The sequence below is a fragment of the Acartia tonsa genome, chromosome 6 (genome assembly GCF_053477335.1).
Source record: "Acartia tonsa isolate MP-2025a chromosome 6, ASM5347733v1, whole genome shotgun sequence".
Classification (NCBI taxonomy): Eukaryota; Metazoa; Arthropoda; class Copepoda; order Calanoida; family Acartiidae; genus Acartia; species Acartia tonsa.
Window position 1 is genome coordinate 21581521 of NC_137265.1, and position 25421 is coordinate 21606941.

General features: G+C 32.5%; 1 protein-coding gene across 2 annotated transcripts; it reads left to right on the forward strand.

The window, feature by feature from the left end:
• Positions 1 to 199: 199 nt before the first annotated feature.
• On the forward strand, positions 200 to 25421 carry Atx-1 (Ataxin 1). 2 transcript variants are annotated; one of them, XM_080163857.1, is made up of 10 exons: positions 200 to 309; positions 18491 to 18587; positions 19628 to 20029; positions 20365 to 20513; positions 20791 to 20895; positions 21255 to 21538; positions 21875 to 22029; positions 22190 to 22283; positions 22807 to 22978; positions 23480 to 25421. In XM_080163857.1, exons 2-10 carry the CDS (start codon positions 18529 to 18531, stop codon positions 24703 to 24705), a joined length of 2646 nt encoding a protein of 881 aa, XP_080019983.1. In that variant the 5' UTR covers positions 200 to 309; positions 18491 to 18528; the 3' UTR covers positions 24706 to 25421. The 2 variants fall into 2 exon arrangements, with proteins under 2 accessions (XP_080019983.1, XP_080019982.1); XM_080163856.1 differs by lacking the exon at positions 200 to 309 and adding an exon at positions 16602 to 16832.

Below are 25421 nucleotides of genomic sequence, written 5' to 3' on the forward strand. Positions count from 1 at the left end.
TGTAGCGGATGGATGGATGGATGGTCCGCATGCTAGTAGGCTGGTGGCCTGTCTGTCTGTCTGTCTGTCTGTCTGTGTGCAAGAGTATTTTGTGTGCATCAAACACACACACACACACACATAATTTTCTAGTGTGACACTCAGAGTAGTGTATCTATAGTTGTAGAAGTAACTGCTGTTGGAAGATAATCTGTGTATGTGTGTGTGTGTGTGTGTGTGTTTGTTTGCAGTTAGTAACATTATATCAAATAATATACATAGAAAATGCTATGTATTGTTTTGCCTAGTGACATCAAAATAAAAACAACAGTAGGTCTATATAAATTCTTCATTAAATTAACATTATTTTATATCTTGATTATTCTCCTAAATGTCATATTAATGTATAAACAGTTTAAGTGATTATTTTGATGTGCATGTTTACTACAATGTTTTAGGGAGGGAGGTGACATTGGACTGTTTAATTCACTGGTCCCCAAGTTTTTTAATCAACGTTTTCTTATTCGTTGGTTTAACAACTTTGGGAATTTTGATTGGTTGGTTCATTTAGTTTAGTGTTTAAATATTTCAACCTAAATAAGTTGTAATTTTGTGTATCGTCATTAGGAATGTACATCATTTTATCGGCTATTGTCTTATCCCTCTAGATCTTTGACAATGTTTATATCCTGGTTTATTTTTAACTTGTCATAGGACTAGGAAATTATGCCAGTTTTTTGGTAGCAACCTTTTTTGGAGCAATGCTACTTTTTGACTTACTTTGTCTGTCTGTTACTACGTTGCTGTCTCATTAAATCAAATAACAGCTATATAAAAATACTTTATTGCATTAATAATTTTATTATTTTTTTGTAAGTTTTTTTTCCGGTATATTTAGTAAAAGTAATTATTTTGATAGGATCCTGGTTTATTTTTAACTTGTCATAGGATTAGTGAATATGCCAGTTTTTTCTCTTCTAGTTTTTTTTGAGAATGGAGATATTCTTAAACACTGTTTGTCTGTCAATCAGAATAAGAAGGGATATAGGATGGTTTTTATGAAATACAACCGTATTGCCACACTTTTTAAAAGCGAAGCTTTTCTATAATTAGGGTCGATCGGTCCGTCCGTCCGTAACGGATAGCTTTTTTCATTAATTTAGGCATGTTAGAATTGTCCTATCGCTTTCAAATTTTGCATGGTGATTCCTTTAGTAGTTAGGTACGATTTAGAAAGCGTAGCAACTCTATAATCGTTACCAAAATTTCCGTACGTCAATTTTAAACATGTTGATTTTTTTTTACTTTTTTAACAACTAATTTTTATGTGATCTAATCATCCGATTGATCTGATTTTTAGTATATTGATTCCTAGGACAACAAAGTATAATGCTATAAGCGAATCAACTCTATAATCAAGTCCTAAATATGTAAGTATGTCCTTAAACATTATCCTGTATAAAGCAGTTTTTCAACAAATTTACTTACAATTTTGCTTCGACTCTTATACATTTATATTCTGATTATTCAGTTCTGACACAGTTCATGTCCGTTTGTCCTACCGTTCTGTGCTACTACAAAAGTATGTTGTAATTGTTTACCAATTCTTATATAAAAGTAACATGATGCCTGTCTGTCTATCAGTGTTTCTGTGTAGCTGATGATCTTGCAAACCGCTGAACCGATATGATTCTCCACAAAATTCTTGCTTGCTTATTCTTTGTTTATGTTAAAGGGATTGAGAAAGTAAGTGTTAGACTTTACCCTTCCCTCCTCTTACCTAAAGGACCCCTAGAAGCCTCTAGGGGCGTATCCATAAGTATAGAATTATTGCAGTACTCAAAGAAAAAGTAATATTTATATGGGGAAAAATGGTTTAAAGTTTTTGACTGGCAGAAGAGTATGAAGAAAATTAAGTTTCTAGATTATTTTATGAATGTATGTTTAATCCGCTATTTGAACATATAATATCCTTGTTAAGTAATATTAAAGACTATTTTCTTAATGGTGCCTGGGGGAATCTTAGTTTTTATATATTCCCATCATAAAAAGTTAAAATTAACTTACTGTTGATTTTTTTTAAAGAGGCAGAATGTCTACTGAATTGTCTGTCTCTTTGTACCGCAAGATCTCAGTAAGTGCTTGACTAATAAGTCTCTTAACCATACTGAAATATCATGTATGGCATCGAATTACAGAAATTTTTCCACGAGTATTAAAATAAAATCTTAAAATTAATACCTGTTTTGTTAGACCTGAGAGGCATTTTGATATTCACGAAAAGCTGTCTATAATACAATGCGATAAATAACTATTATAGAATATAGTTCAAATTATGTATCTTGATAAGTTTAGTGATTATTGCTGAAGTTGAATGAAATATATAAATCGTAATGAGTGACATTTATTTTTACAAATATTATCGGAAACAGTTGTCTATCTTATCGTATTATAGACAGCTTTCTGCGGATATTAAAATGAAAAATTATAACCAGTTTATTTTACAAAACTGGTATTATATTTAAGATTTTTATTTTACTATTCGAGGAAAATTATCTGTAATACGATGCTAAACATGATTTTCAGTATGGCTAAGAACCGGTTCTAATCCAGCAGATATCAATCGGTTTCGAAGCTATACTGTTAAAAAATTATCAGACCAAAATTCTGCTGCCATTGTAAAAGTGAGTAGAATGCAGTATTTGAGAAAGTTTAATAACTTACTTTGACATTGTATTTAACTTTACCTTTATTAATAGTTAATCATAATGTTAATTTTAGACTAATCAATTTCAAAATAGTTTTCTTCATATATTTATATTTTCTTTCTATAAAGTCGATTTTGAAAATGTACTTTATGAAGGCTTTTGAACGAGTAGTGATTTTCCAAAGCTACTTTTGATATGCAATCCTTGTGATCATATAACGGAATTAATGAAATGTAAATTTTGAGTATTTATTATCACCAAGGAGGACATTTTCCCCCTTAACAAACAATTATGGTTCACAATTATTATAGTACGAGAGGCGGCGTTCTAAAATTATCCCGCTATTGGCTAGATTGAATATCAATCTTTTCCTTCCTTTGGCCTATCCCTGAATATTAATCTTTTTACTTCCATTGTCCAATCCCTGAATATCAACCCAACTACAAAAAAGTTACTTTTCGTAAAGATTACTACGACTTTATAAAAAATCTGTTGAAAATAATTCATAAGGTAATAAACAAAAAAAGTAATCGCTCATATAGGTATAGCATAATTAACCTGAATGTCTTGTAGAATAAAGAAAACTCAAAATAATTATGTTATCACAAAAAAATAGATTCTTTATCTCAGGTTTAGGAAATCTTTAAATTCACAAATTAGTTAGAATTCACAACCTAAACAAATAAATTAATCTTAATTTTATCATAATGTAATTATCAATAGTTCATGGAAATCTAAAATTTACTCAATCCTAAATTAAGTTTTACCCTGAGTTTGGGTTAATTTCAAAGCTATGGTTATTTAGTTCAATTAGATCACTGAAACGGCGTCCTTGGGTTAACCATAGTTTCAAGTGGATTTAAGGGTTTTTAAACATGTATAAATTAGTTTTCTTTATATCTTTTAATCTAAGCCTAGTGTTTCATTGTAACTTTATTTAGATATTCAGTTTTCTTTTTAAAAAAACAATTATATCATTAAATATTAATAATTTCTTGTCTTTTTTTATATTTATGTGCAGGCTTTAACAGTTAGGATATTGAAATTTTCTTTTCTCTTAAAAAAATTGTTATAGAATACGTTGAGATTGTGAAAGATTTTCGCATACCCTGATAAATGTTTCTCCCAGCTGGCTAATATGATGATACCCCACCCCTGCTTATGAATTTACTCCATCCCCTCCCCTGACAATGAAGAAATGTAAAGACCCATATATGAGGACTATATAAGCAACCTAAATAGCCTCGTATTCTATATCCAATGAATAACTGATATACATCCTCAATGATTAACAAATGACTCCTGTTGTAGATTAAAACTATTTGTTGAAAAGTTTAGACACTGTGGGTTTGAACCAACCAATCTTATGTAAAGGTGTAAGGAGAAATAGAAAGAAATTTTTAATTTCTTTTTAAGAGAGAATGGATAGTTTCAATATCCCTACTGTAGCAAGAAAATAATGTATTAATAACTTTAGTGTACATTTTCTTTCCGTTAAATCCTTTTTAACCATTCATATTAATAGATATAGAAATTATATCTTTACATTCCAGTTTCAAACTTCTTCTTTTGATTATAAATGTCAGGGCTCAGCGGCCGCGCGTGAGCCGCTTGAAAACCTCAGGAAAATCAACTTTTTACAGTTAAAAAAAACAGCTGGAAGTCAAAACCTCACACAAATATGGCTATCCATATAAAAAAAATTAAATCATCTTAACGGGTTTAAATTTGACGCTTAGTCGCGGCTGGCGCGCGGCTGTGGTTCCCTGCTAAATAATTAACGCCTATAGTTTTTTTTGTTTCAACTAAATTTCAGGGATAATAAAGGAAAATACAATGAACGATACATTGAGGTGAATCTTCAATGCGATAAACAAAATTACCCCCTGTACATTAAAATTGCTTGTTGAAAAGTTTGGACACTGCTGGTTTGAACCACCAATCAAAATTTATTAAGAGTACCCAAAAAATGTTTACAGTCCATTTTCCCCTCCCTCACCTCCCTGACTTAAACTGCACAAATTTTTATTAATAATTAAATTAATAGAAAATTAAAAGTTTCTCTAATATAGCAAAAAGTATAAATTTCCATCATTACATCAAAATTAAACAGTTACTTGAACCATTTTTCTAATGTATTATTTTTTAAGATTTAATTATAAAAAGTTTTTTATAATATATCAACAGCATTTTTTGTTTGATTTATTGTTTAATGATTTTTATGCATTTAAGTGCACTATTTATATTTTCGTTGTTATGGGCTATTTATTAAAATACAAATAAATTACATATAAAATTTTTAAAAATCATACAGCATTTTATTTTGTGGGTTATTTTCCGTGAGGGAGTGGATTTTAAACTGTAAACTAAACTCTTACCCAATGTTTTTGTTTGAGTTATTTCATTATATTTTGATTGGTTGTTCCAAACTAGTATTGTTGAGTTATTTCATTGTATTTTGATTGGTTGTTCCAAACTAGTATTGTCCAAACTTTTCAGCCAATAATTTCATCATTGTTTATCATCATTGGGGATGAATAGCAATTCATCGTCCATTGTCTTAACACTAAGGATCCATGGGCATTTAATCATAATAAGACTAAAAGTTTTTTTGTTGACAGTTTTAAAGATTATACTACAAGTACTCTAGCCACCTTAATGTAACTATTACGGACAGACATGCTATAGCTATATAAAACATGCGCTTATATTATATACTACTCCTAATAAATATAATTAGTTTACAAAAATGTTTATTTATGTTTTCTGCTACTTAGGTTGATGTAGTATGTTATATTCATGAATGTTCATACAGTAGCTATTTTTACATTTAGCTGGTAGCTGCGTCCAAAGCCTCTAAAAAGTAGTCTGAAATCACGAAAATATACTTTAATCTACTATGATCTAATAGGATAAGACAATGGCCGAAAAGATTATGTACACAAAATACACAAAATTACCACTTATCAAGATTAAAATCAGTGGTTGAAATATTTTTACTTTCATCTTAATGACCCAAACAATCAAAATTCAATAAAAGTTGTTAGAAAACGTTATTATAAAACTTTGGGGACTTGTGTAATAAAACCTCCTCCCACAAATAGTAATATCGTAAAAGGTTAGATTCATAAGCTTTATATATTTAAGTATCGAATTTTAACTGCTATTAAATGCTTTGTCAAAGTCTAACCAACGAAACCTTTTATAAACGCAACAGGATGTCTATCTTTCATTTTGTGTATCCTTGTCGAAGTAATAAACCGGTTCTTCTTTACATGTAGCTTCTCATTGGTCCCAGGGAGGTTTATAGATATTTTGGGGGAGTATACCACCACCCTCCTATAAGATATCGCCCTTAGCATATTATGTAATATTCATATTATTTTTTAGCTTTCCGAATATCAGAATGAAATTTATAACATTAAAACCAGTTTTGTTAGACCCAAGGACCTTAGGCCCAGGCTATCATGCTATGCATAATTTTTCAGTTTTTTTCGGCTGAGAACCGGCTCTAATCCAGCAGATATTAATCGGTTTCGAAGCCATAGTGGAAAAACTTTACTTGTGTAAGCTTGACAAATATACATAATGTCTTATAATCTTTTTAGATGTTTTCAAAGTAGATGAGATGAAAATATCATTCTTTAAGTGTGCTTTCTTGTCCCCCCATAGTATATAATCTGAATTATTGTTTCTTATATCCATATGAAAAAGTAACAGGATGTCTATGTGTCTGTCTGTGTGCACCCAAGGATATTGCTAACCGCTTGTCCGGTATGGTTATCCTTTACAGTAAAGCTTCTCTTAGGTCATGGAAAAGTTTTGGACTATTTTGGGTTGAGGGTACCTCCTCACTCCCAAGATAGATAACCTCTGGAACCCATCCCCAAACAGCCATAAAGTAAAGTTGTGGGTCGACTCCTCCCACCTACCCCTCAAGTGCCAGTAGATGCCTCTAGAGGTGTATCCGCTAGGAATTCCGAAAAGATACACTGGGAAGTTTATAATAAAAAGAGTGATGCAAGGGGAAGATACAGTTTGTGCTGTTATAATAATATGTGATAATATTAATGTAATTGATGAATATGTAGAAGTGAATACACAACCTTTCTTTATTCACTCTTCTCAATATATTGCTACATTCTCTCTCTCTCTTTCTGTCTCTCTATCTCTCTCTCTCTCTCTCTCTCACTCTCTCTCTCTCTCACTTTCTCTCTCTTTCTATCTTCTTTATTATCTATTTTATGTTTGCCCCCTCCCCTGTCCATATTCCTCTAGGATAATTGCTTTTCTATTCTATTATCGGAACTATGTACATACAATTGTCTGGTTACTTAGCTCAGGGTTGCCACATCAAAAATATGTACATACAGTTGTCTGGTTACTTAGCTCGGGGTTGCCACATCAGAACTATGTACATACAATTATCTGGTTACTTAGCTCGGGGTTGCCACATCAAAAATATGTACATACAATTGTCTGGTTACTTAGCTCGGGGTTGCCACATCAAAAATATGTACATACAATTGACTGGTTACTTAGCTCGGGGTTGCCACATCAGAACTATGTACATAAAATTGTCTGGTTACTTAGCTCATGGTTGCCATTATCGGAACTATGTACATACAATATTCTGGTTACTTACATCAGAACTATGTACATACAATTGTCTGGTTACTTAGCTCGGGGTTGCCACATCAGAACTATGTACATACAATTGTCTGGTTACTTAGCTCGGAGTTGCCACATAAGAACTATGTACATACAATTGTCTGATTACTTAGCTCGGGGTTGCCACATCAGAACTATGTACATACAATTGTCTGGTTACCTAGCTCTGTGTTCCACATCAAAACTATGTACATACAATTGTCTGGTTACTTAGCACGGGGTTTCCACATCAGATCTATGTGCATACAATTGTCTGGTTACTTAGCTCGGGGTTGCCATAATCAAGTTTAGTCATTCTAATGTAGGCAAAGCTTATGGTTGTCAAAAAAGTGTGGTTTCTATTCTGTAAAAATCATGGTTGCCAAAGCAAGTGTAAATTCCTATTCAGAACATGGTTGTACAAATCAAGGTTTCCAAAAATAACTCTTTTAAATAATTATTTACAAATCATGGTTACCAAAATAGCTGCAGTTTCTTGCTGCCAAAATAGTTTCTTAATTTGTTCTAATAATTGATGCCAATTTATTTTAATATGTATATTCATTCATTTAGAAATCGTGGTTGCCGATCGGATATAGTATAGTTTTATTATTCTGAATAAATCAGGGTTGCTAAAACAAATGAAGTTTTCTTTAACTACACAAAATATTTTTACCAAAAATGGTCCAGTTTCCTAATTTTGTTCAAGTCGTGGTAGTTTAATTGTAAAATTCTTTATGAATCTTATAATGTTATATCTTGTTTTTACTGCGCTACTAATCATTTGATTGCATTGTTTCTATTATCCTGCAGGGTTTTAATAGAGGTATCAAGGAAAGAGGGGGCGGGGGTAATGTTGAGAATCAATACTGCATTCATTCGTAGTAGAGTATTTTACATAGACTAGTAGAGAACTATTTAACTATTCTAGAACTATTATAACATCACTAGAGCCATCAAAATTCATCCTTTATTGCACTATTGACTGCGCATAACCTCTCGCCAGTATATATTTGTAAAAAATTGAATTTTAAAAATTCAGTACATTTACCTCCCCTTTTACATTTTTAAATTATATAATTAGTGTATGGTTATTCTATATATTATTGTTTTATGTAAGTCTAGGATAATATTAGGTTTATTATTATATAATATAACTAGTCTATAGTTATTCTATATATTATTATTTTATGTAAGTCTAGGATAATATTAGGTTTATTATTATATAATATAACTAGTCTAAAGTTATTCTATATATTATTATTTTATGTAAGTCTAGGATAATATTAGGTTTATTATTATATAATATAACTAGTCTATAGTTATTCTATATATTATTATTTTATGTAAGTCTAGGATAATATTAGGTTTATTATTATATAATATAACTAGTCTATAGTTATTCTATATATTATTATTTTATGTAAGTCTAGGATAATATTAGGTTTATTATTATATAATATAACTAGTCTATAGTTATTCTATATATTATTATTTTATGTAAGTCTAGGATAATATTAGGTTTATTATTATATAATATAACTAGTCTATAATTATTCTATATATTATTATTTTATGTAAGTCTAGGATAATATTAGGTTTATTATTATATAATATAACTAGTCTGCTAGTAAACCGCTCAAAGAAAACATTTCTACTAAAAATATTGTGTAGCATTAATATTTAATGCATACCTTTGCATATATTACCACAAGGTATGATGTCATATTTTTAGATGTATATCTTCTATATAATTATCCTCTTTTCTCACTGATCCTTAGTCTCTATCGTTCTCTTTCCATCAGAAAAGTAGTGTGATTGATTTTTATATGGGTTATGGATGTGAATGTGCTGATTAAATCTATAAATATTGATTTATAACCAGACAACTAACTGGATCCCCCTGTTGGAGACCTTTTTCATCTGCTACCAAATTGTTTTCTGCTCTTTTGTAGCGACTTGGGCTGTGTTGATTAAGAGATATAAGTTTTCCGGAATTTTAATCTAGGGAGTAGATTTGAAATCTGCATCAAATTTTAAGGATTTTTTATAAAATTCATTTTTTGTAAAATTCTTTATCTAAAAGCGAAAATACATTTTAAGTTAATTAATTTTGACCAATAGGATAGGTGGATTTTAAACTACCTGCGCTCTAATTGGTTGAATGATGTACGACATCCAATCAGAGCGCAGATTTTTTAAATCCACCAATCACAGATGCCAAAATTAATTAACTTAATTTGTATTTCCGCTTTTAGATAAAGAATTATACAAAAAACGAATTTTATAAAAAATCCTTAAAATTTGATGCAGATTTCAAATCTACTCCCTACATTACAATTCCGGAAAACTTATATCTCTTAGTGTTGATATTCCCGACACTATAGGTTGATTGAATTAAAAGTCGGCTAAGGAATTACTGGGTGGGGAAATACAGACATTTAACCACTTTCCCTCTATTGTTTTACTCTAATGTGCTGATAATACCCTTGCTTATATGTGTGTGCAATGTGTATTTAAGTCTTGAAGGTTAACCCCCCCCCCCTTCAAAAAAATTATTTCTGTTAAGGTGCCTCCTGCAAGCAAATCTTCTTCTTTTTTTTTGGGGGGGGGGGGGGCGGTATTCCTGCCAATCATGACCGCCTTCAAAAAAATTAAATCTTCGTATTTAATATAAAATAAAAAAGAAATAATAAATTTAAAATCACATTAAAGTGCTTAGAAAAAACCAAGAATTTAATGTTGTAGGTTTCGTGAATGTTTTTTTAAATTTTAGCGATGCTTTGATGTAAGCTTAACCTGTTGGTATGTCTGTCCGCCAATAGAATTAGAAGAACAGTTCAAAAGCAATCAGCTGATGTACATGAATGAGTTATAAAGTAGCCATAGGAATTATTTCTATAAAATAAAACTAATTATTAAGATATTATCTGATTTACCTAACAATTAAGATAGTTTATTTATCTATAAACAGATATTAGGTAATTATCGCATCGTATTTTAGACAGCTTTCCGCTGATATTGAAATGAAAAATTGTAAGAATAAAACCTGTTTTATTACCCCTGATGGGCTGAAGGCCCCGGGTAATAAAACTGGTATTAATTTTATGAATTTAATTAAATATTCGCGGAAAATTGTCTGTAATATGATGCTATACATGATTTTTCAGTAGTTATAAGAACCGGTTCTAATCCAGCGGATTCTAATCGGTTTCAAAGACTTACGAGAAAAATGTTTACAAGTGCAGAAATACATTTGTTTTATTGCTTAATTAACAGTTGTTATAAGTAGTAATAATCATCAAATTAAATCATTTTTATACATGGTCGAAACTTTTTATAGTGCCTTTCAAAACTGACGTCATACTGGCCTATAATTGGTCAAACAAAATGAATACTGGCCTGCCATAGGTAATTTAGTCTGTGTATCGGCCTATCATTGGTCATTTGTATTGCATGATCTAATTTTTTTATAAGCTTTAGAAAGGGCTTGTAAAGTTGAAGCTTAACAATATTGGTTCTTTCACACAAAGTACTCTGTTCAGCACTGATACCCCACACCCCCAAGCTTGCTTTCAAATAATGAAAATAAGTGGGGTGTAGTTTGATGGTACTAGGTAGACCCGCAGGATTAGGGCCCCTCGCAGGGATATGGCATTGGAAGAAAATACCCCATCCTCTTATCTCAAAAAATAAAAAGGAGGGTTGGGGGGGATCATGTAATAGTTATTTATTGCATCATATAATGGACAGCTTTTCGCGGATAGTAAAGTGAAATATTAAATAAATTAATTCGTGGCCAATAACTTTATATTAATTTTTTATTTCGTGGAAAATAATCTACAGTAAAATTCAGTTTGAGTTAAAAGCGGTACTAATCCAGTGGATATTAATCAGTTTTGAAGCCATATTGTAATAAAAAGCTAAAATAAAAAATCTAAAATTGACTTTCTTGTAATGATTTTATCTCAGAAAAAAGTGCAGAAAAATATTTCTCCATCTAAAAATCCCTGAAAAACTTGAAAAGATATTACGTCAGGCATTAAGTATAGATAAAAATTCTATAACGTTGTTAAAATTTATTAACTGCTGATTCTTGCATTTTTTTTACAAAATTGAAAATTTTTTCACACAATTCTTTGTTATGTAATTAAATCTTGTTTATGTACTAGACAGATGTCTGCGGATACGAAAGTATAATTTACTTGGTAAAATTCCTAGTTTCCCCATAAATCTAAGCAAAAATTTATAAAATTTGCATTTTGTCTTTATTATTTTTAAAATCAGGTGTATAAAGGAAATACTTATGAGACTAATCAGCTTTCATATCCACGTTCTCATATGTAAACTACATGTCAGCTTTACCACTTTTTAAGAAACTAGCTGCTGTACCCCTAGCATCTAGGTAATCTGTATTCATAGGGGGATGGGACTTGCAGAAAAATAGCCTAAAACAATATCTATAATTTTTATTAAAAGGCTATTTAGCCTAAAAACATCCCGGGATCTATAGGAGGCTTTACTGTAAAGGAGGACCATATCGGTTCAGCGGTTAGTGATATCCTTCATTTTCTTATTTTAATGTGTTTCTATGAAGTGTAAACGAATAAAAATATGATAAAAAAAGTACTATACCTTATTATTCTTTGTATTCATCAAAGAGCTTAGGGGACAAAACAATGTACTCTCCTCTCCCAATTAAGATAAACAATATTAACCCTTAGTAAATTAAAGTATGGTGAAAAAATCAGGACAATTTTTGATTGTACGACACAATCAAAGTTTTTAGCTAACAAATGAGTTAACGTTTTATGAAACTTAATCAAACTAATTTAGAACACAGTAAAAGTGTCGGACTGATTATGACGTAAAAATTTTTACCATTGGCCAATAATGGCCTCTCATTGGCTAATTTTTTTTACGTCATAATCAGTCCGACACTTTTACTGTGTTCACTAATTTACAGTCCATTGTCTCCTCCCTCCCTGTGTATGTATTATAGATAGTAAATAGTTAATTTAACCGAATATTTGAAATAGACCTGAAAAGTTTTCAGATTTTTGGCATTTTTTTCCTTGGATTTAATTAAAATATCTTTTTAGCCAATTGTAAGTTTTGTTTAAAAATTATATAATTTTCTGGGATATTTTATTCTTAAATATAATATTTTAATTTATAAAAGAACAGTAATATTTGATACAGTAAAAATACAGGAAATCTTTAAAAATAATCAAGGAACATGATATCCTTGCTAATAATAAATTCTAAAATTGCCCATTTTAAGGAAGCGCTAGAAAGTGTCACGTGTGACGTCATAAAAGTACGTCTAAATCCATCTCTTTTTTTAGTAGTTTCCAACTTCTTCTCCCATCCCTCCTTTTTAAACGTATTTCTATGACAATTTTCAGCGCTTCCATTTTATTAGCTACTTTTACTTAGTAATCCTTGCTGTGCTACTTATGGAAAGTATTGTTATTGTTAAAAAGAAAATACTATGATTATATATGCATAAGGAAATAGCATAAATTGATATACATACCCAATGATGATAAACAAAGTTACTACTTCAGTAGATTATAATAATTGGTTTAAAAGTTTGGATACTACTAGTTTGGACCCAACCAATCAAAATTCAATTGAATTATCCAAAGTTCTTGAGTCAACGAATAAGAAAATGTGCCTGTAAAACTTTGGGTACTAGTATAATTACAGATTAAAGGGCACCCCCTCCCTACCTGTATCTGTATAGTCCTTGTTAAAATGAAAATACTGTGATGATACATGATGTATGAATTTTTAAAGTGTTATTTCCTAGAAATCCCCCAAACTACTTGTTCCTCCCCCCTGGTAAAACCCTGTGCACGACACTAAACACTATTTTTTTAACGAAAATGCTATGATGATACATACAGCATGAATTCCAAGTGTTATTTCCTAGAAATCCCCCACACTAAGTTCATTACGAATACAGAATTTACAAAAAACTATACTACTAAATGTAAATAAGAGTTTTCCCAATATGGCCTCGAAACCGATTGATATCCGCTTGATTAGAACCAGTTTTCAGCCATAATGATAAATCATGTACAGCATTCTATTGCAGACGATTTCCACGAATATTAAAATTAAATTCATTAATTAAACCTGTTTTGTTCTTCATTTTCATATCTTCGAAAAGCTGTGAAAAGTACGATGTGATAAATAGTTCTAATATCTTCTTTTGTAACAAGATCAATTATGGCTCAATGTTGGCCAGCTTCTTTAAACTGTTAAATAACAATTAACTGTAGAACAGCAAAAAAAGGAAAAAATCTTTTTATATTAGTGTGAGTCTTTACTGTTTATCTTATTTCGTGGAACCTTTGCGTTTTAATTTGTGCTAAGGGCCGATTTCTTTTTGGTGGGTGGTGGTCTAAAGCTAACGAGCGGTTAGTGAGATCTTGAGCTACCGACACAGGGACAGACGTTTATATAAGGAAGTTATATTTTAATTCCGGATGAAAATAACCTATAACAATTTTACCGGTTCTCTCGTCAAAAAAGCAGATTATAGTGCCTAATAAAAATTAACGTCATACAATACAAATGACCAATGATAGGCCGGTAGACATTGTAGTTGACTAATGGTAAAATGTATACTGGCCTATTGTTGGTTATTTTTATTGTATAGCTTTTTACTAGGTACTATAAGCTGCTTTCTTATCAAATTCAATAAATAAAAACAAATTCTAAAACATCTTATTTTTGTTGAGAAGTAACGTGTCGTGTTTGTCATGTAATCCTAATCTGTTTTTTCTTTCTTTTTTCCTAAAAACTTTCACTTTTGGAGTTCATACAATCAAGGACGTCTTTTATATATTGTTTTGCTTTTTTTTGGATATTTTTCCACACAATGATAATTAGTCTTTAAAACAAGGATGACAACATCCATCAAAGCGAAGCACTGAAATTGTAGGACAAAGTGATATTAACACTTGTATAGTGTCAGAACTGAATAATCAGAATATAAATGTATAAGAGTCGAAGCAAAGTTGTAAATAAATTTGTTGAAAAACTGCTTGATACAGAATAATGTTTATGGATATACTTACATTTTTAGGACTTGATTATAGAGTTGCTTTGCTTATAACATTATACTTTGTTGTCCTAGGAATCAACATACCAAAATCAGATTAATCGGATGATTAGATCACATAAAAATTTGTTGTTAAAAGAGTAAAATAAATCAACATGTTTAAAATGGACGTACGGACTTTCTTGTAATGATTATAGAGTTGCTACGCTTTCTAAATCGAACCTAACTACTGAAGGAATCACCTTGCAAAGTTTAAAATCGATTATAGCATGCCTAAATTAACGAAAAAAGCTATCCGTTACTGACGGACGGAAGGACGGACGGACGTACGGACCGACCCTAGTAAAGCTTCGCGTTTAAAAAGAAAAAATGTTTACCATAGACTAGACGTATGTATTTTAGACACAATTATAGAGAGGCTAGGTATATATAATCACGACTAATCGTACTAGGAATTATTTTATTATTAAATATCAAATAATGCGATTATACTCAAAATTTAGTGTTAAAATAGCTAAAAAAATCAGATTTTTAATGAATGAACACTTTGTTTTTCCGTCCTTATTAAACTACGCTCTATTAAGCGAGGCTAGCGGTCAAAGCTAGAAAGGTACAGGTAAACCTGGGGGGGAATGGAGGTAGGGAGGGGGGTGGGGGGGGGGTGGGTGGGTAGGTGATTACAGAGTAAATAATTTTTTTTTGATGTATAAGTTCTTTTTAATTAATTCATAAGTTCTCAATGAAAGTTGGTTAAGGGATTAAATATCTTATTATACTATGTTTAATATGTAGTCTGTGTGTGAGTTTACGTCTGTTTGTCTTTTAAGATCTCGCATATTTTTTCAGATTCAATTAAAGTTATAATGAAGTTTGATATTGGTTCTCTGTAGAGTTAAATAAGCTGGGTGGGAAAGGTATACCACAAAGAAAAAATCACCCTAACCCTCGAAAATATTTCTCATTTTTTTGGGATCTAATTATTTACTTATTCCCCTCACTGTAAGGGAAATAAAGAAAAAAAAGCCTAGATGATATATCAAAGCTGTATTGTGTAAATAAAAAGATGTATGAAGCAAGCCATTGCTTATACTACGATATAACAATCTAAAAAATACTACCCAAAAACGCACTTCGTTCTCTTAGACTTTGTGTTATCAAAGTTTTATGGTAGTATTGGAATGCTTATTTCAATCTATATAGACTAATAAAAACTTAAAAATCAATATTTTTCCATCAAAAATCTTCAAAAATAAGGCTAAAAATCCCGAAAATTGAAAGGAACAACATTGAAAATCTGCAGTATATTGCTAAGTTGTAATATCCTGAAAGTTTGCAACGTGCTTAAAGATGTATAATGTAAAAGATTTAGTATATAATATATTTTTACATAGATGCATATTATTATCTATTAAAGCATAAAGCTGATACTAAAGAATACAATATATACTATGTGTATGATAATCTATATTGTATCATAATATATATTGTAGTCTAGGACGTTTATGTACTATTGTATAATGTAGCGTAGCTGATGTTTTCATCAAAATACTTATGGAGCACTTAAACCCTCATCCTTTATTTTCAAAATAAATTGAAAATAGGGGGGTGGGGTTTCTTTTCTGTATACCTAACTCCTGTAGGGTATATACGTTCAGCCTGTGACCTATCTCTTCGGGGCTACCCAGTACTCAAAATTATATAAACTAACCTAACCTTACCTGAGTTAAAGTAATAAACAAACAAACGAAAAACTAACTTCCCCCTTATTTAAAATATTTAAAAAAAGGAAGGACGGTTCTTTGCTCGAATAGATACTTTTAAGGAAAACCGCTGGTTATCTTTGCTTTGGCATAATTATGTCTAGTAAAGTATCTTTGGCCTTCCAAGAACCCAAATTAATGCTTGAGAACGCCATAAACCTTTAAAGTTTTATTTCCAACCCAACAAACGCCGGACACTCTCGTATGATTAGCTTTGCTGTCAGACAGGCAGATACTAACACGTATAATAGAGCAGTTTTGCTGTATAAATAAAAAGCATAAGTATGTATATCTATAAAATATTATGTGATGTGGACATCTTTTCTTTCCTATTTGGAATAAAGCCAAACAGATTATGCTTGTGTGTGTGTGTGTGTGTCTGTGTGTGTGTGTGTATTGTGGGTAAAGAAAAAGTATACATACATTTTTACACAGTTACAATGTACACTTGAGCATTATACAACAATATTTTTACTCAAGAAACTAATATTTTGGGAAAAAATAATCAATTATTAAAAATTGAAATAAATCAGTGTTAAGTTACAATTGTTATTACAATTATTAATTGCTCAGAAGTACAAGTTGTGATTAAATCAAAAATGAATCAAAGCTTTGAAATGTTAGGAATGAAGTATTTAAAAGTTGCTATTATTTACAAAGGTATGTAGGTATAATGTACTTAAAAAATGTGGGGCTTAATTTTCTTATAACCTTTTTGACCCCTAACTTTTACTAACAATATTTTCAGTAGAGCAGCTAAAAAGTAATGTTACAGCATTTTTTTTTGTTTATTAATGAAAATTTTAAACAGTTCATAACTGAAATATTTTAACCGCGAAAATATCATGTCTTTAATGATTTAAAATGTATTACAATCGAATTTAAATTAAGTTGAAAATAAGGAAGAGATAATTTTTCGTGTGTTTGTGTTTTATTTTATTTTAAGGTTAGCTTATTTAGGCATAGGACCACAGAGGTTAGACATAAGAAAAAAATCTACCTTTTTCCTTCAAAATTTTTTTAAAAAAACGGTTGGAAAGGGTTCTATGTACTTTTTACCTCATTTTTGCTAAATGATTTCTTGTTTGAAAATGATTAAAGATAGATAAATGTACATACTACATAAACCTAAAACATAATGTATGATACAGATGTACATAAGCACATTTGAAATTGTAGAGAAGCATCGCTACTAAACAATTTTTGTTCAATTTTTCATCCTTATTGTTGTAAAATGTTTAGATGTAAAAAGTTTTGTTTTAAACTTTCCTCAAGAAATACAACTTTTATTTTACACAATTTATACATGTTTGACTTTTGCAAAATATTTGATAGTATGATTTTTTGCCGGATTTGAGGAATAAAAATGGCATTTATTAAAAATTTATTTTAAATATTTTACATTATATATAAGTATATTGTTCATATTTTATAAAATTATCATTTTAGAAGTTTTAATAAAATATTGTTGTATCTAAAATTTGAATTGGTTGCATTGTGGATAAAGGTTTCTATTAGTAAGATTTTTGGTGATAAACGCCTTCCAGTCGACATATACCACAATATGACACGATTTTGAAATGATTCTTATACTATACCAAATTAATATTACATCTTGACATTAAAGTTGGGTTGGGCCGGATATCCGGCTGGATACCGGATATTGAAACTATCCAGTTACCGGATATCTGGCCAAAGCTGGATAACCGTAAAATTACCGGATATGCGGCATTAGAAATCAAGCGGATATCCGGTATCCGGCCCAACCCTACATTAAAGAAAATGTACTGATTTAAGTATAATTTAAGTACATAGAATAATTATTATAATTATTTTTTGCTAATTATCTCATGAAAATCGATTTTATACTAATTATATTAACAATAGTTGATACACACAATTCAGATAAACAGGTTAAATGACAATACCTGCAAACAGGAATATAAAAATGATTTTACTGATTATTAACTATGAGTTTTGTAATATTCTGATTTATGTTTTTGTGTATTAATTTAATTGTTTAATTTTATACGTTCATGGCAATGGATGATAATTTGATGTACCATGATGATAAACAAAATTACTCCTACTATAGAAAAAAATTAGTTGTTAAAATGATTAGTAACTACTATTTTGGAACGAACCAATCAAAATTTAATAAAAAATCGAAAGGTGATTAAAACACTGGTACCCAAATTTTTTTAAAAACCATATTCGATTACCAGGGTAATTAATAGTCCATTGTCCCCACCCTTGCTGACTTCACACCAAATATGACATCAGCGTCCTTGTTCTAAAAAGCCATTTTTTGTTTTCAGATGAATTAATGTGATGTTGTTGTTTTGGCGGTTACCTCATGCTCTCACCCACAGCTGTGGGGACAGCCAGGCCAGACAACAATGGCACGAACGTTAGGTAGGCGTAAAAGTAACAGGATGTTTGTCTTGCTGTCTATCAAATGATCTCGCTAAATGCTGAACCTTTATGGTTCTCCTTTACAATGTAGCTTCTAATAGGTCCTGTGTAAGTTTATAACTATTTCGGAGGAAGGTACCACCACCTTCTCAAGAGAAATTGCCTCTGGTAAAAGTGATCCCATGAGCCTTCAGTATATATTTTAAATTTGGCCGCCAGTCTATTCGTAGAATTCTGGCGGTGTGGTCATTTTATTTCAGTAGGAAAAAAACTAATTGTTCAGATACAGATAAAGACGATTTTTTGTATAAGAAACTCCTCAAGGTCATCTACTTTATAACTCACTGAGTTATTACATTTATACTTAAGAGCTCCGATATGACAGGATGTTGTAATCCTTATTTTGCCGATGTAAAACACTCTCCAGTATGGCTACGAAACCGATAGATAGCCGCTGGATTAGAAATGGTTCTCAGTGAAACTGAAAAATCATATATATTATGGTATTTCAGACAGTTTTCTACGAATATTGAAATGAAAAATCATAAAATGTATACCAGTTTTGTATGCCTGGGCCTTCGGCCCCTGAAAGTTGACAAAACTGGTTTTAATCATGTAATTATTCATTTAAATATCCTCGGAAAGCTGTGTATAATACGCTGCGATAAATAACTATTTGTAATATTTGTAGAAACATCAATTTTATTTATAGAAAGAAAATTAACTAAAATGGTGCATTTTCACTATTAATAATTCATGCTAAAGTAAACCTTTCTTTTTATTGATGGACTTTCATTTACTTAATTAGGTTAAAATTATGCCTTCTACAACAAGATTTATGTACAATACATTCTTTAATGACAAATTTTATGATTAAAGAAGGTATTTAATCAATGTACAATAATCAGATAATTCAAGTCACTTATTTTTAATAGCAGCCAAGAAACAATAATTCCTTTCGACCCTAGCTTACAGACAGACGGCTGACGGACGGTTGGATTTTCAGTCATTTATAATTATACAATATATAAATTTTATAGACCTGGATATCGTGAAAGTCCTGTTAGCCACTCCCCGCAACCCCTAGCTGACGGCCGACGCGCGAGCTCCCCTGAAAAAGCTGACCGTCCGCGGCCGCCCTCACAACAAGAGGACAAAGAGCAGCCAACGGGCGGCGGCGGGAGCCAGCAGCCAACAGCCTGGCGAATACCTGAATCCCGGCCGCGACAGAACCGACATTTTCAGCCGCATCCGCTGCACCACCCGCACGCGGCCCATCCGCATCAGCTGTACAGTCCACATCTCTTGCACCCCAACTTTCCGCACCCATTAGCTGGCGGCCTGCAGCTGTCCGCTGCAAGTGGAGGAAGGGTTGTGGGTCGGCAAGGGGGTGGAGGGGTACCTCTGGATCAGCTACGACTACACCAACCACCTTTACCATGGTAATTATTAATATAAACGCATTGCAGGAACAATCTGACCAAATAATAATGTACAAATTTTGTTACGTAAGGGCAATTAATTTTAATTAATTTGAATAAAAAGCAAAAAAATATATTTTTCGGGGTGGGGTGGGGGAGGGGGTTTGGGAAATGGAGATGCCCTTCCCCAAAATAGTTAAAATCCTTTCCCTGGATCTATAAGAAGCTTCCCTGTTAAGAAGAACAATGTCGGTTCAGCGGTTAGCGAGATCCGTCGCTACAGACAAAAAAGCTTAGTACTTTATATAATAGGATATAAATGAATTTTATAATTTTTCATACATTACATTGTCCAGGTATGAAGGAGGACAGGGCGCTGCAAATCCATTGGCAGCAGCTGTCGCCGCCGCTGCCGCAGCTGCAGCCGTGGCCGCAAGCTCAGCTCCATCAGCTGACAATAAACAAGCACCTCCAACTACTACGCATCTGTCGTCCATAGAACCAGGTTTGTTATTTGAATAATGAACTTAAATTTCTCATATCAGAATAAGTTTAGATTAAACCTTACAGCTAACTATCTATCTATCTATCGAGGTAGTGACCTAAGCTCTCCATGGCACCCGTACAATCTAGCAGCTAATTAACTTTCTATCAACCTAACCATCTTACCTATCTATCTTTCTATCGATCCAGGTAGTGATCTGAGCTCTCCATGGCACCCGTACAACCTAGCAGCTAATTAACTATCAACCTAACCATCTTATTTCTATCTATCTATCCAGGTAGTGATCTGAGCTCTCCATGGCACCCGTACAACCTCGCAGCTCACCATTACCATCAATACTCGCGTGACCTCATACTCAACTGTCTCCCTGTAGACCAACAAGGTAATCCTATTATATAAAAAAATAAAGATTTTTGTCTGTTGCTTAAGATTTCAATAACCAACGAAATGATTGAGTTCTCCATTTCAGGTTAGATCACCATAGGTCTTGGGTTGATTTTAGGCATTATTATTAATATATTAAAGTAGCTCAGGATGGTTTTAGGCTATTTTTCTGCTTTCATTACCTTTCGAATAAAGAGCAACTAGATATTAGGGGCGCATCCGTTAGTCTATGATAATGAAGCATAAGCATTGATATGTTTACTAGGCATAAGCAGACTAAAAATTATAACAATAGCAGTTATAGCTATAGTAAAAGACAAGCATACAATATTTCCTACCCAACCTTTTCAATTTCAGGAAATAATGTATTGAGGGGTCACTCTCCCCCACCACTGGCCCACAGACTCCCCAGTACTCACTCCTCCCACCCCCCACTGCAAGACAAGCACAGGCTGCGGCCAGGTAGTCGGGGCGGTGACTCTGGCAGTGGAGGTTCGAGTCCTGCCTTCAGAGCTGGCGGCTCGAGTCCTGCCTTTAGAGGTGGCACCTCAAGTCCGGCTTTCCGCGGTGTTGGCGGCGGGCAAGGACAGTTGTTACCTGGAATGACCGCAAGTTTTCTACCTCCTCCCATGCTTCATCAGGTAAAAATGAAATTATAGGTGAAAAAATGAAATTATTCACTATCTGACATTTTTTGGTGTGTGCAAAACTTGGCTTTATGGAATTAGTTAATAGTTATCCACTTGCCTCATAGTAATTTGACAACTGGACAGACAACATTCCTGTCGATTTTGATGTTCTTCTTTAAATTAGTATTCTTAGTATCTATGGGTGGATGGGGACAAGGTCCTTTTAAAAGTTCAACAGCCTGTTGATGTATTTCCAGCTTTTTGAAATCCACCCTCTCCCATTCCACTCAATTCAAAATTAAGAAATTCTCATTTCTAAAGACTGATGAACTAATAATTTAAATTAAGTTTCATCGAGGCTTACCCAGTCCCTCCACATCATCAGTTGCACAACAACAACAACAACTCCCATCCTCCCCCACACAACAACACAACAGCAACAACAACAACACTACACAGGAGGATGAGTTGGGTGCAGAACCAGATGCCACTGCTGATAACAGGTAATCTTGGAACTTTGTGGCAATTTGAGATACATATGCAAAAAAATTTAGATATTAAAATAAGTGAGTTTGGGAGAAAGTTTTCTAATCTAAAATAGGGGAAAATAGTCATGAACTGGATGAATTTTAGCAAATTTAAATCAAATCTAAATATTTTTAGTTCTCGTAGTAAGCGAAGATTATCTATACCTCTGAGTACAAATGTAGATGGTTCAACTGAATCTGCCTCACAACACACAGATCTCCAATCAACAAGGAAAAACATTTTATACACAGCACAACTTTAAAGAAGTATACAGTTGCAAAAATGGATATGTATAGAATATATGTGAACATTATGACAAAGGAAAAATTATCTTCAATTTAGGGAGCTTATTGATCAGTTTGTTCATTCAGTAGGAGGGGAAGGGATGGGGTAAAGAAGGTGGATGGGGTTAATACTTTTGAAGCCAGCTACAAGTTTCACTTAATTAAAGTACATAAAAATCTGGTGTACCCGCCAATTAATTTTATACCCATTACAACTGCTTTAGGAAAATGCAGACCCTTGTCAAGGGGCGTCTACTAGAAGATGTACCCTACCACCTTAATTCTTACAGAGGTGGTGGATAAACCTCTCTTCGTCCTATCTTTATATCATATTGTAAAACAAAAGCTTATGTAAAAATTTTATATTCCATTTTAAGGCTTATGACTGCATTTTTGTGCAAAAATGTAGCTAAAAGAAAAGAAAATACACTTGTTGGTGCACAATTTTATAATGTTTGAATTATGTCCAGTAAGCGCAATAAAACCAGCTCTCCGTCCATACGCTCACTCAAGTCAAGAATACTGCACAGATCAGAACATGACTCTCAACAAGACAGGTCACATGATTCTATAGAAGAAAAGTCACGTGACCCAATGTCGTCTTCGGATGTGGAAAAGTCGTCTTCAACAACAATTTTAGGTAATAAACATTGATATTAGATAACCAAAGACTTACACTTCTATTTCTTGTTTTTAATTGAAGGAAAGCAAAAACTGTGTCATTACAAATCTATTGCAATATATGGGTTAAGATAATTAACTCTGCTTTTGAAGCAAAGGTCGTACAATCAAAGAGTTAGTATGATTTGTTATGTAAAGTGGTATTTTAGTTATTTAAATGATTTATTCAACATAATATAATAGAATTAAAGAATTTTAGTAAAGGGAGGAGTAGCATGCGCTAAAAATCCGTGAAGGTGTTATAGTTTTAAGGCTTAAAAATATTAGTAGAACTATAATATTCACTAAATATGTGTATTTCCTATTGAAAAGAACTATAGACATAGACAATTAAAAAAATGTTAACATAAATTTTTATCTACTGTTTTTAACCTTAAACTCTATCTTTATGGATTTTTAGCGCAACCTACTCCTTTTTTTATTCAAATTTAGTGTTTATTAAAGGTTTGTTTTTTTCCAGGTAAAAATTCTGGTGCGGGGAATCTTCCACCCCACTTTACCCAAGGTAGCCTCATCCAGCTGGCAGACGGCTCCCTCAAGAAGGTTGAACATCTGGTCACTGAAGACTTTCTGCGGTCAGCAGACAGCAGCCCAGATGTGCGGATAGAAAGCTCAGCGGTGGTCCGTCTGGAGCAGTCTCACAAGGACAGCAACACTGTTCTGATAACCTTCAGTGTTGGCGGTCAGGCTGGCGGGCGCTTTGTTCAAGTAACTGTTGAGGCCGCCATTGAACATCCATTTTATGTGTTTGATAGAGGTTGGGCATCCTTCAGTCCTGAGCTCACATTGTCCAAGTATTCCCTAAATTGTAGCCCACTCAAAGTTGGAGACGTTTGTATTTCCCTGACTCACAAAGTTGACTGCAGCCAACTTGATCCTGATAATCCTCCGGCCTTGGTGGCAAATAATGATAGCAACAGCCACAATTTATCTCTACCTGTAATGCCAGCGTTGGTTCCTGTTACCTCCTCATCATTCTCATCAACTAAATCTAAGAAGTCGCCACCAGTCTCCTCTCCTGTCATGAGATATTCCTCAAATTCTCCACGACTGTCCACAGTTTCCTCCCGACCATTGATAGACATTGAGCTAGCGTCATCATTTGGCGCCAGATCTGCTTCATCAACACCCACTCCGACATCCTCATTGTCTTCATCAAGAGATTCATCCAAAAGTTCTCCCAAACAGGTTGGATTCAATGATATTCCCAGTGTGTACAGGATTAATACAGACAGTCCGCCCAACCAGCGTGAGCCAGGTATAAATGCTGTTCTTCCCTTGAACAACAGCGGGAAGCATAGATCAGCCACGCCAATTAATAACAATAACAACAGCAATGCTATGAGCGGGGCCAAATCTAGAAATGGACAGGGAAGTAGCTCTACACCTATTCCTTTCAGAAATAGTCCACTAACTGTTGGAAGTTCTGAAGGATCATCATCTATTCTTTCATCCAAATCTATGGGCATTAGGACAACTAATAACAATATCAGTAATGTTGATAGCCAAGTTAAATCTGATAGTTCTGATCTAAATTCTAATGATTCATCCGAGCAAGTTAGTTCCAAATTAAGTCCACCCAGCTCAAAACTGGCTGCTACTGCTGCCGCCGCCTCCAATGTTGATAGTCAAAGTTCCCCTGAAGTGAAAAGAACAAGTAAACTGACAGTAAATAATAGTGAATAAACCAATGACTGAAAATTATAAAAATAAACAAGAAATATTAAATGTTAGATTTGGTGAATTTTACAATATTGTGTGTAACTAATAGAGAAGATTGAAATCATAGTGACTGTTTAAATATTAAAAAAAAACATTACATATAAATATACAGAAAATTTCATGTAAGTAAAAATAAAATTATTCTATTTAAAGTGTTATATAGAGCACATTATATTATCTATATAATTATAAAATTATTATTTTAAAGAGGTTATATATATCTAACAATGCAATTACCTCACTCAACCACTCACTCACTTACTTACCTTTCTAGATGATGGGTAAGAAAATGCCGTTTCTCAAAGTCTTACGTAATCATACGCATTATTTGAAGGGCGACGCAAATTTCATAGATTAATTTAATCGGTGTAATATTATTTAATTTACGTATTCTCTCTGTAAGATAAGGGTAAGGCATGCAAGATTTTAAATTCGCTAGAATATAAAGATGCATTTTCTCAAATCGCGAAAACGGAGATCTGAAATTTGCGTCACCATTCCAATATTGCGTATGACCGCGTAGGATTTTGAGAAACAGCATTTTCTTACCCATCATCACATTACTCACTAGATTTTGTCCAAAATTCATTCAGAATATTAAATTTAATTTTTTTTGAATTAATTGAAAATAAAGATTATTAACTTTTTTTCTCGCCAAAGATGAAAAACCAATAATTGTA

Coding starts and splice junctions, on each gene's coding strand:
- Atx-1 (XM_080163857.1), top strand. CDS start 18,529: ATGCTCTCACCCACAGCTGTGGGGACAGCCAGGCCAGACAACAATGGC. Junction 22,030..22,189: donor GATGCCACTGCTGATAACAG/GTAATCTTGGAA, acceptor AAATATTTTTAG/TTCTCGTAGTAAGCGAAGAT. Junction 22,284..22,806: donor ACACAGATCTCCAATCAACA/AGGAAAAACATT, acceptor TGAATTATGTCC/AGTAAGCGCAATAAAACCAG.